The following is a 13,022-nucleotide window of genomic DNA, read 5'->3' as shown; positions in this document are numbered from 1 at the left end:
GCTCCATTTTTATTCCATCATCAGAACTAACTTGCGATTAATTTTCTTTTGGAAGATCGCGGCTTTTAGAAATCTAAATACGAGCACTTAAGTGAAATTTGACACTAAAAGTACTTTGTATCCACGGGTGTGGCAGGTGTGGCTGCCCAGGCAAACCCGGGTGCTGGGCTGTGCACACAGAGGGAGGATGGTCTGTGGTTTGGGGTGTAGGGTTCCCCATCTGAGGGACCTGGTGTGATTTCTGTGGGGGTGACCTGCTGCCACAGGTCACCCTTCAGCCCCGGGGTAGGGACCTTCTAGGAGCAACATGGTAATTCTCTTACTGAGAGTTACTGGAGCACATGGGGGATTCACCAGCAGCCTGGATGGGTCTAGAAAACCTTTGGAACCTTTATTAAGCACCTCCAAACTCACAGGAAGCTTCCAAGTCTCTGGACCAACACTGACCTTGTTAAATTGTAATTTCCTTTTTATAAAAATGAACCGCGGAGGATACACTGAACGAATAATTACATGGTAGCCATGCACAGAGATTGCCGCACTCATTTTTCAGGAATGGAAACAGAGACATGGAATATTCTGGCTGCGTTGTTCAGACAGCTGGTCAGTCCCTGATGCAGAACCAGGTCAAGGGGATTGTTTTTACTGCTCTTTCTCTAAGTTATCCATCCGATAGATTCCTGATACCAAAGAAGGAGCTGGAACAGTGAGAGAAAAGATTTGAGAATGATAAGACAGGTGTTTGTTGATCTGCATCAAAGGAAATGAGCTCCTCAAATCCAGGAGGCAAGCTCAGACTTCGCAGAGGTGGGAGAGGGTCTAATATGTCTGTAAGATAACATTTCCCACTGAATTCATCAAGTCACAAGGTAGTGTGTGTTCTGGGTGTTTGGAGCTAAATTCCACCAAGTCCGTTATTCTCCAAGACTCTGCAAATGCCATGAAACCCAGGATGCTAAATGGTAGCAATTTCATTTCTGGCATTTAAAAAAATGATTTCTGAAGCTTTTCTTTTTTTCTTTTCTTTTTTTTTTTTTTGAGAAAGGAGTGAAAACTCATCAGTTGAGCGTTCTCTTCAAAGCTGTGTCTTGTCTATTCTTATATCTCTAATTTGAAAGCTGTCATTAAAAAGAGTAATAGAATTTTCCAAATATGAAACAGCCCTCTTTAAAAAATTAGGTTGCCCTAATTAAGTCCATACAAAATTGTTGAAATAATTAAAGTTTTTTTTCCCCCTGGCTTTCAGTTGGGTGTTATTAAAAAAGTTTCATAGTGGAAATTACTGCAGTATAATGATTCATTGCCTGTCCTCCAACTTTTCTGTTTATCTAACGTTCTTAAAGGAACTTTGCCTTCTTAAAATCCCAAATTAACATTTTAGGAACCTAAGTACAGGATGAATTTTTATGAAGAGATCTCTTAAATTTCAGGAAAGAGAAGCCAGGCACATTGAATAGTCTGTCTAATAACATATCAACGTATCATTTTCAGGTATAGGAAAAATACAGAAGACCAATTAAAGAACAAAATAATGTTTTCTTTTTTTTTTTAAGTTTATTTATTTGACAGAGATCACAAGTAGGCAGAGAGGCAGGCAGAGAGAGAGAGAGGGAAGCAGGCCCCCCGCTGAGCCAAAAGCCCGATGCGGGGCTCAATCCCAGGACCCTGGGATCATGACCTGAGCTGAAGGCAGAGGCTTTAACCCACTGAGCCACCCAGGTGCCCCAAAACAATGTATTCTTTAAGCGAATTGTAGATAAAAATGCATGGTTTGGCTAAGTGTCTGATGGCTAAATAGCAAAAGAACTTTACTTTTTGGAAGTATGCATAATCTCTGGGGAAAATATTTTCAGTAATATGGGAAAATATATACACATGAAATGAAGAGAATGAGTTGTGACAAAAATGCACATTTATGATTTGTCTTCAAATGCAGATTGTGGGTATCTTCATGCTTGATATCTTTTTCTTTTAAGATTTATTTGAGGGGCGCCTGGGTGGCTCAGTGGGTTAAAGCCTCTGCCTTCGGCTCAGGTCATGATCCCAGGGTCCTGGGATAGAGCCCCGCATCAGGCTCTCTGCTCATCGGGGAGCCTGCTTCCCCCTCTCTCTCTGCCTGCCTCTCTGCCTACTTGTGATCTCTCTCTGTCAAATAAATAAATAAATCTTAAAAAAAAGAAAAAAAAGATTTATTTGAGCGAGAGAGTGCAGCAGAGGCAGAGGAAGTGGGAGAAGCAAACTGCCCACTGAATATGGAGCCATACTCTGGGGTCAGGCTCACAACCCTGAGATCATGACCTGAGCTGAAACCAAGAGATAGATGCTTAATTGACCGAGCAATCCGGGTGCCCTGAAACTATCACTATTTTTTTAAGTAGGCTCCATGCCCAGCATTGAACCCAGTGTGAGGCTTGAACTCCTGTCCCCGAGATTGAGACCTGAGCTGAGATCAAGAGTAGGATGCTTAACCAACCACCTCGGTGCTCCCGTGCTTGAAATTAGTAATGCTAGATTGTCTAGCATCTCCTGGATGCTTTGGACTCTGGAAAACGTTCACATGTGGGAGAATACAGATTGCTAGGACACCTGGGTAGCTCAGTGGGTTAAGCTCCTGCCCTCATGATCTCGGCTCAGATCATGGTCCTCAGGGCCGTGAGATCAAGCCCCAATGTTGGCTCCTCTCTGGGCATGGAGTCAGCTTGAGAGTCTCTCCCTCCAACCCTCCCCACCTGCTCGTGTTCTCTCTAAAAAATATTTTAATTAAAAAAAAAAAAGAATACAGAGGTGTTTGTTCTTACACACATGTGTTTTGGGTAAGCTTGCTGGCTTAGCGGGTTCTCTGTTTTCAAGGAGAACTGCCTGAACTCCGACGTGGTGGAGCAGATTTACAAGCGGAACCCCATCCTCCGCCACACGCACCACCCCCTGCACTCGCCGCTGCTGCCCCTGCCCTACGGAGACATCAACCTGAACCGTGAGTGCCCGGGCCCACCTGCGCTCTGAGGCCCGACACCGTTCTGTCCTCCCTGGTCGCTCCTTGGCTCTTTCCCATCAGCACGTGTTGTATGTGGTGATGTAAGCATTGTTGAACTAGAAGAACAGTTGTCAAGGGGGTCAGGAAATGCCCGCCCTCCCTGTGAACTCAGAGTTGCCTGAGTTTACTGGAGAACCAGATCCTGAAAGTCTTGCGTTACAAAGCAGGAACCTGTTTGGCAATAGGCCAACTTTTTAAGCAAGCGTTTTGTTGAGGGAAGGAGTTCGGTTATAGAACAAAACAGCAAAACTTGCCCACCTCTGTGTTCCGACAGCGTTGTTCGCCTGATTCGAAGGTTCAGGGTCGTGGCAAGCACCGTGTCACAAAGCCGTCGTCTGTCCCCATCCCTTCCCCGTGTGTGTGTGTGTGTGTGTGTGTGTGTGTGTGTGTGTGTGTTTGCTGCTCCGATTCTAGCGTGTCCAGACCCCCCGTGTAAAGACTTGTGTGCGTTCTGCTTCTCCTAGTGCTCAAAGACAAAGGCTACACCACCCTTCAGGACGAAGCCATCAAGATCTTCAATTCCCTGCAGCAGCTGGAGTCCATGTCTGACCCCATCCCCATAATCCAGGGCATCCTGCAGACAGGGCACGACCTGCGCCCGCTGCGGGACGAGCTCTACTGCCAGCTCATCAAGCAGACCACCAAAGTGCCCCACCCGGGCAGCGTGGGCAACCTGTGCAGCTGGCAGATCCTGACGTGTCTGAGCTGCACCTTCTTGCCCAGCCGGGGGATCCTCAAGTACCTCCGCTTCCATCTGAGGAGGTAGGTGACGGCTGGGCCGTGCAGTCGCGCAGGGGCCGCGCCAGGCTGTGGCTCGGAAGGAGGACGCCTGGTGTGGTCCCGTGCTCTGGTCCCTTGAACAAGCCACACAAGGCTGCAGCAGGGACCGGGTCCCTTTTAGCGTGGTGTCCTAACGTCCGAGACGTGGAGTCCATTTAATTACCGCCACCTGAGTAAATGGAGGGGGCAGGCCTAGGTGCTGGGATCTGGATCAAATAGGTAGAGAGATTCTGACTCAGACTCTGATGAACCACGGAAAAACGGTTTTCATCGTATGAGACAGGACTCTGGGCAGCGCGGCAGAGGTGAGCTGGCAGCAGAGCGGCTCCCCACCCAGTGCTGGCTCTCTGGGACTTTTTATTATTATTATTACTTGAATTTAAACAAAACCTGCACAGAAAGTGGCCCATGTTTGCTCTGCACCACGCAGGGCCCCCTCGGGAGGGGGGTCCTTTGCTGAAAGCAGCCCGGCTCCCAGACGCCAGCCAGCCTCAGTCTAGCAATTAACAGTGAAGTGTTTGTCTCCTAGGATACGGGAACAGTTTCCAGGAACCGAGATGGAAAAATACTCCCTCTTCATTTATGAATCTCTCAAGAAAACCAAATGCAGGGAGTTTGTGCCTTCCCGGGATGAAATCGACGCTCTGATCCATAGGCAGGAAATGACGTCCACGGTGTACTGCCACGGGGGAGGCTCCTGCAAGATCACCATCAACTCCCACACCACGGCCGGGGAGGTGAGGGAGAAGGCCCTGCCTGACGCCTCACTGCCAGGGCACAGAAGTCAGGAGGGCTAATCACGGTTAGGCGGGCTCCCGTGTGGCTGTGTTGTGCATAGCGCAGCAGGTGTAACCTACAACCAAACTCACGTATAAAGAGATAAAAATACGTATCAAACATGAGTAGAAACACAGAAATGAAGCAGGTGCGTATCTGGTAGAGAATATGTGGCTGACTCAGGGGTGCCCGCCAGGACTGGGCTGACCGCAGCATCTCTGTGATGAGGGGTCTTTGTTTGCTGTACGAGTATCTACAGTGATGAGTCAGATGAGCATATTTTCTTTCTTTTCCCCTTTTTTAAAATTGAAATTTAGCATTCTAAAACCATTGGCTAAAAAGCAGGGGATAATATCCAGAAAAGCTTCTGGCGTGGAAAGGAGAAAGGTCATTGGAACCCATTGTTTCTTAGAAGTTGATGAATGTATCAGACAAAAGAGAGGGCTTGAGTTTTCGCAGGCCTCTCCTGCTAGTAGGGGTTTGCAGGAACTTTGTCCGGCATCTCTCTCTACCAGTGGGCAAAATGCTCTGTGCTTTTTTTTTTTTTACAAAGACAAGAGAAACCTGATATGTGGAGAACAGTGGGAAAAGAGCACTTTGGAAATTCTGGGTGACCACACATGACAGTGTTAGTGGGGGAGCTCCTTGGACCCTCACATGCCAGTGGCTCACTTGGGGCTCTGGTGAAGCCACATTCCAGGATCAGATGCTGGAAGCTGAAGACCTTGGGGTGTATCTTGCAGGTGGTGGAGAAGCTGATCAGAGGCCTGGCCATGGAGGACAGCAGGAACATGTTTGCCTTGTTTGAATACAACGGAAGCGTCGATAAAGCCATTGAAAGCCGAACCATCGTAGCAGATGTGTTAGCAAAGTTCGAGAAGTAAGTTCCGTCTCCCTGGGATGCCAGCAGATGGAATAAAGAGCAAAGTTGAGGATTGCTTTTGGCTTCAGTTTTCAGCTCTCAGTGTGCATTTGAGTTCCTGTTCTTTTACTTGTGTTGAAGCACATTTAATTTCTCATCTCTCCCTGCTGCCTGTTTTTCTTGATTCCTAGATAAAGCCCCTGTCTCAAATAAGGTTCAGCTCACCATTGTTCTTTTACCCTATTTGCTCAGTCCCCTGTTCTATGCACTGTCTTGGAATTTCCTGATTCTAGGCCTTTCACTTGTCACTGGCTTCAAAACAGGCCAGCAGACACAGGCAAACTCAGACACTTTTCAGACTGCATTTTATATCTCTCAGACCTGTAGTGTTCAATCTAGGACTTTCTTATCCCTTAAGTAGCACAAAAGGTACTATGGAGGCTGTGTTTATACTGAACAGGAATATTTGTGTCAATTTTTGTAAATATTGTCCTTTATTTGAGGGGTAGTAAAGGGAATGAAGATAGAGCCTTTGTTTCTTTTCTATAGATTGAGCATAATGTTGAGCCGGTACTAATTTGGGGCCCGCAGAAAATCCTTGTTAGCACAGTGTAATTGAAAGCTGCCCGTTTGTTGTCTTAAAGTGAGACCAAAATGAAAGCATGATTTTCACTTCTGGCTAAATACAGTTGTTAGGGAATGAATCATCTAACGTCAACCCCTTGTGGCACCAAAGGGCCATTTGTCCTTTTGCTTTCTGAACCTCCCTTGCTTTCTGTCTGTAGGCTGGCTGCCACATCAGAGGTGGGGGACCTGCCCTGGAAATTCTACTTCAAACTTTACTGCTTCCTGGATACAGACAATGTGCCGAAAGACAGCGTGGAATTTGCATTTATGTTTGAACAGGTAGAAGGAACCTTCAGAAACAGGTTCCTCTGTGGGGCGGCGTGGGGGGGAGCAGATATGAAACCTAGTCACACTCTTCCTAAGTCTGCGGTTGGTCTGGAGGGGCGTGAGGCCTGGCGGTTTCCCAGCAAGCCCGGGGCAGCCGCTCCTCCCTGCGTCTCTAGAATGAAACCACGACACATGGTGTGTGAGGTCCTGTGCTAAGACCTGTTCTAGCTGGGAGGAGAGAGACATTCAGGGATGAAATATGTGTTAGATGCCACTTGTGCTAGGGGGAGATTTTAAGCAGCAGAAGAGGGGGGGTTACAGTTGTCCAGGAAGGTGACATTGGAGGGAAATGGTGACAGATTTCAGGTCACGCACCCCTAACACTGCTGTCTGCCTCCTTTAGGCGCACGAAGCAGTTCTCCGTGGCCACTACCCAGCCCCCGAAGAGAACCTGCAGGTTCTCGCTGCCCTGCGGCTCCAGTACCTGCAGGGGGACTACTCGCTGCACGCGTCCGTGCCCCCGCTCGAGGACGTCTACTCCCTGCAGAGGCTGAAGGCCCGCATCAGCCAGTCCACCAGAAGCTTCACCCCGTGTGAGCGGCTAGAGAAGAGGCGGACGAGCTTCCTGGAGGGGACGCTGAGGCGCAGCTTCCGGACAGGGTCCGTGGTCCGGCAGAAGGCGGAGGAGGAACAGATGCTGGACATGTGGGTCAAGGAGGAGGTGTCCTCGGCTCGGGCCAATATCATTGACAAATGGAAGAAACTGCAGGGAATGGGCCAGGAGCAGGCCATGGCCAAGTACATGGCCTTGATCAAGGAGTGGCCGGGCTACGGGTCGACGCTCTTCGACGTGGAGGTGAGGACTGACGGCTGCTTCTCTGATTGGCTGGTCTGAAAGCACACATGAGTGTGGCTGTGGCCGAGTACATGGGGCTGGGGGGCCCCAGGAAGGCTGGATGGAGCCTCTGCTCTCTCACCCCCTTTTGTTAGAGCAACTCCCCGCCCCACTTTACCATTAACACACCCTCTCATTCACCAGTTTTCCTCCCCTGTAGTAAATGCTTTTACAGTGTGAGCAGGGAATGGAAAATTAAGGGGTCACCTCTTAAATAACTTATGTTCTTTCTTACAGAAGCTACAGATAGATTAAATCAAAAAGTGCTGGTAGAAACCAGCATTTAAAATTTTTTAAAAAATGTTTAGAATTATGTACGTGAAATTAGAAACTTTAGATACAGTTAACCCTTGAACAGTATGGTTGAAAATCCGTGACTAACTTTGACTTCCTAAAATGTAACTACGAGTAGTCTGCTATTGACTGAAAGCCTGACCAGTGACATAAGAGAGTCGATTAACACATATTTTGCACGTTAGATATTACATACATACATATAAACTGTATTCTTACACTAGAGCTAGAGAAAAAAATATTGAGAAAATCCTAAGGAAAATACATTACAGCCACTACTGTATTTAAAAAAAAAAAATGCACATGTAAGTGGACCATGCAGTTCAAACTCATGTTGTCAGGGGTCAGCTAGGATTTTACATTTGGTTTCTTCCCCATGAATATCTGTTTGCAGGGAAGAATTTGTTTCACAAATGCAATTTAGCCATTAGCGGTAACCCATACTGATTCATACCCTTTTTTTTTAAGTATACCGTTTATTTGTTTGTTGTTGAAGATTTTTTTTAGTCACCTTTCAGAACAGCAGAGGGAGCAATAGGCAGAGGGAGAAGCAGAGTCCCCACTGAGCAGGCATCCCAATGCGGAACTCGGTTCCAGGACCCTAGGGCTGGGACTGTGACCTGAGCTGAAGGCAGACACTTAACAGACTGAGCTGCCCAGGTGCCCCTTAAGTAACCCATTTACTGAAAGGAAATCCTACCAGTGCTGGAGATCAAGGCCTGGCAGTCTACGTGCCACTTCTTTTACACGATGTACTGGAACGCGGCAATGTTCCTTCCTGCCTCTGTTCCTGGCTGCTTCCACACTAACGTGGCCACACTGGGTAGCTGTGGCAGAGACCCTGTGGCTCACAGCACCTAAAGTATTGACTCTCTGTCCCTTCATGGGTAAGTTTGCCAGCCCCTGGTCTAGATAAACTTTCAGTTTTCTACTCACAGTCCCATTCAGCATGTTTGGTATCTGATGACTTTTAAGTGAGGCTCTATAAAAAAATCTAAGTATTGATTATGTATTCCAAGATCTCCTCATGGCTTTTCATTGCATGCTGTGTTTGCTTGCTTGCTCGGTCCAGTGAGGTTTTGTCTTCAGGTGTAAATCAGATGTTTTGTACAACCCCTCCTCTTCTCGGGGTCACTCATGTACATCCCTCCTGTCCTTCAGCTGCTCATGCCTGACTCGGGGTTCTTGTTTCCCCAACACCAGTCCGTGCAGGGAGCCTGTCACCAAGCCAGTGACATTCCTTTTAGCTCCGGGCACACCGCAGCTCGCTGCTGCTGCCTCTTGTCTAGAAGCCAGTTTTTCAAGAGTTGCCCAACTGCTCAGCACGGAGTGATTTGGAGACCTTCCCTCTGTCTTAGATTTTGCACTGGAGGAAGAGTGATCCGAAAAAGGATTAAAAGCAGAGCTAGGGATAGGAGACTGGCTCCGGGCTGCTGGGTTTGCTGGGGGAGCCACTGTCGGCTCCCCCCGGAGTAAGGTTATCAACGGCGGGGGGGGGGGTCAAAGCACAACGTCAGCATTCACCGAGTGGTTTTCCGAACGCCAGCAAGGGTCTTCCGGTCGGAAAGCAGTCAGGCCTCCAAGGAGAGACCACATGTCCTAGTTCAGTTGCCCGGGCACAGACTGCTCTTGGATGCCTACCGTGTTCTGCCCGGATGCTTGACCCAGCCTCTCCCGCGCCCTCGGTCTTGCTACTTGATGATCTCTCATCCACAGTGCAAGGAAGGCGGCTTCCCCCAGGACCTGTGGTTGGGCGTCAGTGCCGATGCCGTGTCGGTCTACAAGCGCGGGGAGGGAAGACCCCTGGAAGTGTTCCAGTACGAGCACATCCTCTCCTTCGGGGCGCCGCTGGCAAACACGTACAAAATTGTGGTCGACGAGAGGGAGCTGCTCTTTGAAACCAGTGAGGTAAGAGGCAAAGCCAAGGGAATCATTTGTGACCTTGACAAAGGAGAGAAACGATGCCCCATTTCCTGGTGCCTTTGAGTAATTTTGACTCTTTTGCTTTAAAATATATGAAAATACAGCATGGCTGTCTCTCCGCAGCTGTAGGTTCCCTGAGGGCCAAAACTGAACCCTCCCATATTTCTTCTGTACCTTTGCAGCCGAGAGATTTGGTTCCATTCTAGCGGCAGGTCTTACTGTGGGGGAAGGGAAATGATGTAAATGTCCAAAATACATGTATTTCGGTGAGGAAGCCTGTGCGCGTCAGCAGATGATGACAGCAAGAATCACAGCTGGAGGGAGCCAGGGCCGTGACTGCCCTGGGCGTAGCTAATTCTGGCTCACAAATTCACCCCCCCTAAAACCCACTAAATGTGTGTGCATCTGCTCCGAAGCTTAAAATGTCATCCTCATCGTGATAAACGGAGAAGCCTGCTGAGGCCACCACGTAGGATGCTGCTAGCACGCAAGGGTGGAAAATGGAAATGAATGACCCACCAGCTTAGCTGTTGGTGTAATCACGGAGGGGCGTCCCAGAGGCCGGGAGCAGCAGGCTCTTGGAGGCTGTGGGGCAGGAGGTGGACTAGGCTAAGGTGAGGGGAGCAGGGACATGGAAGAGGTGGCACCTTTGACTGGAGGGTTCCAGGCCCCCAGCTGCCAGGTTTGTATGACTCCAGTAGAGAGAGTGATGGTGCCAACTGATGGGTGGGACGATGAGGTAACAAGGCAGTTGGGACGCCTTGAGAGGGATGCAGGCCAGCCTGAGGGACAGGCCCAAGGGGGCGGCAGTGCCTGCGTCCCAGGAAGGGGCTAATGCGAGGTCACGGCCAGCCACCACGTCTCCCTCCCAGCCCAGCCTCGCTGTGTCCCGCAGCTGTGTCGTGGGGCAGGGACGACGCTGTGGTGAGCCGGGGTTTACTAGCTGGCTCGCGGGCACGGTTGTTCGCCAGTATTTTAATCAGGGGGAGTCATCCCAGCCCTCAAGATACCCACAGTGTCCTTGAGTGGCGTTTTTTGTTTTGAATGTGAAAAATCTGCCAAGTGTCCATCAGGCAGAATTGTGGTTTTCGTGGGAAAGAACCACGCGGTGCGACCCACCATATTCAGAAAAGCCAGGCTTCCCCTGCCCGCCGGCCACCGGGAAGAGGGGAAAGCCGCGGAAGGTCCGGCTGGGGACCGAACCTGAGCCAAGACCGGCGCGGGGGCCCCTGGGGGATGACCGGGCGGCCCTCCCCGCGCCCCCGCTGAGCGCGTCCCCTGTGCCTCGGCCGCAGGTGGTGGACGTGGCCAAGCTCATGAAGGCCTACATCAGCATGATCGTGAAGAAACGCTACAGCACGTCGCGCTCCGTGAGCAGCCAAGGCAGCTCCAGGTGAAGGCGCCAGGGACCCGACGTGTCTTGAGCATCTGCACGTGAGACCCTCTGGCCTCGGCCGTGCCCGCGCCACGCAGAGCCCCGGCGGGAGCTGCCCCCACCTTCTGGAAGCCCCTGGCCGGAGGGAGGCGTCTCCGAGGGGCCGTCCGCCCTCTGCACTTCCGTGATCCTGTATTAAGCTGTCAACCGTAGCAGTCGGCCCTGTTTGGAAAGCTTTACTACTCTTAGATGACACATGCCTTAAAAAAGAGAGGACAACCTCCCCCCCCGACCCCACCCTGGCCCCCACCAAAGCAGCCAGAAGTGCCTTAACGTGTGGACCCAACACTAACTGACCTTAACTGTGCTACTGAAGGGAGCTGCCCCCGTCCCCTCCGGGAGACTCACAGAGCTTGGGGGAGGGGGCGTTCATCCATCAATTCTGCACTAACCTCCCAGCCTGATTTCCCTACTTGGAGGGAAGGTGAGGGAGCCGGGAGCGGGGAACAGAGGGAGCACAAGGGGACAGGATATTTTAGTCCGAGTGCTGCTGGCAGCCTTCTTCGTGGACGTAGATTAACTTCTTTGTTTCGTCTTTCAAGTCTCTGAGCTTGCCTGTGCATGCCTGTGTTCATAAACTCATCACTTTAATCACTGTCTCATGAGCATTAAAAGCAAAGGGAAAAAAGGATGTGCAATGGTGTAAACAGTCTGTATATTTTAATAGTTCAGAGTTCCAGTCTTCAGTCGTTACTTTATGAGGTGGTTTTATTAACGGACCAGAATCCTGGACTTTCCTGTCTTTGCTGTATTTCAGAAACCATGGTTTGACTCCGTTTTATTACTTGTAGCAAAGTCTGCACTCTCTGTCTGCTGTGTTATAAACAGATATGCAGCCCATACAGATAATGGTTTTTATAAACCAGTCTGACTCCGATGCTGTTTTTAGAACTATATGAAGACATTTTGGAGTCTTTAGTTTCTAAAAGATTTAAGTTAAAAAAAATTTTCTTTGAGGGTGAGTTCGTATCACTGCAGGTAGTGACCATATGACCACGTTGGGTGTGGCGGAAAGAAGTTTCGTTCCCCAGGGGTGTGATGCGAGAGGGAATCTTGAAAGGACCCTGACTGACGCTTTAAGAAAATACACTTTATCCCAGATTATAATGGTAGTCCGACAAGGTGCCTGTAAATAAATCAGTGTTTATGACCAGAAGAAAAATAATCTGGTCCTGGACTTTTATTTTTATATGGAAAAGTTGTAAAGACTTACGCCAACTAAGTCTGCCCACAAAGAAAAAAAAAATTGCCTTACCTCTCCGGGACAGCCCTGCGAAATTGCTCGTTGGCTCAAAGAAGGTCTGACAATAAAAGATATTAGCTGTCCTGCAGTGTGTCTTCTTGAGCAGGGGGACCTGAAATACACTGTGGGATCGGGGTTTTCTTGTTGGTTTGGTTGTAATGCTCTTGGTCTCAGTGCCTAAGCTCAGTGCCTAAGTTTCCCAAGTTGACCAACAGGTCTTAAAGTGGACGTGGGGACCTCTGGACTGCCCTTCTAGACCTGCAGCACGACTCCAAGGAAGCAGAGGAGGTAAAAGCAAGGATTCGGTGAAATCCAAAAATCTAAGGCCGCGAAATGCACATTTATGTCAGATGGTCTTGTAGCCCCAAAACCTGCTTACTCGTGAAATCATGATGCTACAGCTACCTGCTTGCGGCCGTGCTCACTGGGGAGAACCCACAGGTAGGCTGTCCGGCCCCTGATTCACCCAGAGAACCAGCTCGGGACACGGGGTCTCACCTGGTCCCCTCAGCCAGACCCGCGACATGAGCAGCACCAGTCCCCCAGATGTCCCTCTCTCTTCTCACTGAATCCCAGCACTGCTTGTGGCCAGAGGGCTGCCCTCCCCTGCTTCCATGGGGACTGGAAGTACCCTAAAGGTAGCTGAGCACCTGTGGCCAGAGGTGCTCAGAGGGAAGCTGGCAGAAGGGCCTCTTCCACTGCTCACCTCTCAGGATGCCCTCTGTGACTTGCTGTACCCCAGAAGGCCGCTTCTCTCCCCCAGTTACATAAGAAGCAGGCCAAGTGAGGCGCAGGGCTTCACCCGAGGCGTTACAGCAGCACCAAAGCCAGAACCTCGGTCTCTCTATGCAATGGCCTTTATGTGCCCACAACTGTGTTCTCTTT

At 49.7% G+C, this 13,022-nt stretch overlaps 1 protein-coding gene across 1 annotated transcript in view; it reads left to right on the top strand.

Annotated features, from left to right (window-relative positions):
• MYO10 (myosin X) overlaps positions 1 to 12,220 on the top strand; it is a 218,148-nt gene extending 205,928 nt beyond the window's left edge. Inside the window, exons 34-41 of the mRNA XM_047731876.1 lie at positions 2,851 to 2,974; positions 3,499 to 3,796; positions 4,344 to 4,551; positions 5,335 to 5,471; positions 6,239 to 6,359; positions 6,751 to 7,203; positions 9,253 to 9,444; positions 10,755 to 12,220. Coding sequence (XP_047587832.1) covers positions 2,851 to 2,974; positions 3,499 to 3,796; positions 4,344 to 4,551; positions 5,335 to 5,471; positions 6,239 to 6,359; positions 6,751 to 7,203; positions 9,253 to 9,444; positions 10,755 to 10,856 — 1,635 coding nt within the window. The 3' untranslated portion in view covers positions 10,857 to 12,220. The remainder of the gene's footprint in view (positions 1 to 2,850; positions 2,975 to 3,498; positions 3,797 to 4,343; positions 4,552 to 5,334; positions 5,472 to 6,238; positions 6,360 to 6,750; positions 7,204 to 9,252; positions 9,445 to 10,754) is intronic.
• The last annotated feature ends 802 nt before the right edge of the window (positions 12,221 to 13,022 follow it).

Source organism: Lutra lutra, chromosome 5 (assembly GCF_902655055.1).
Source record: "Lutra lutra chromosome 5, mLutLut1.2, whole genome shotgun sequence".
NCBI classification, from domain to species: Eukaryota; Metazoa; Chordata; class Mammalia; order Carnivora; family Mustelidae; genus Lutra; species Lutra lutra.
Note: the sequence above shows the minus strand (reverse complement) of the source record. Positions and strands in the feature narration are given on the sequence as shown.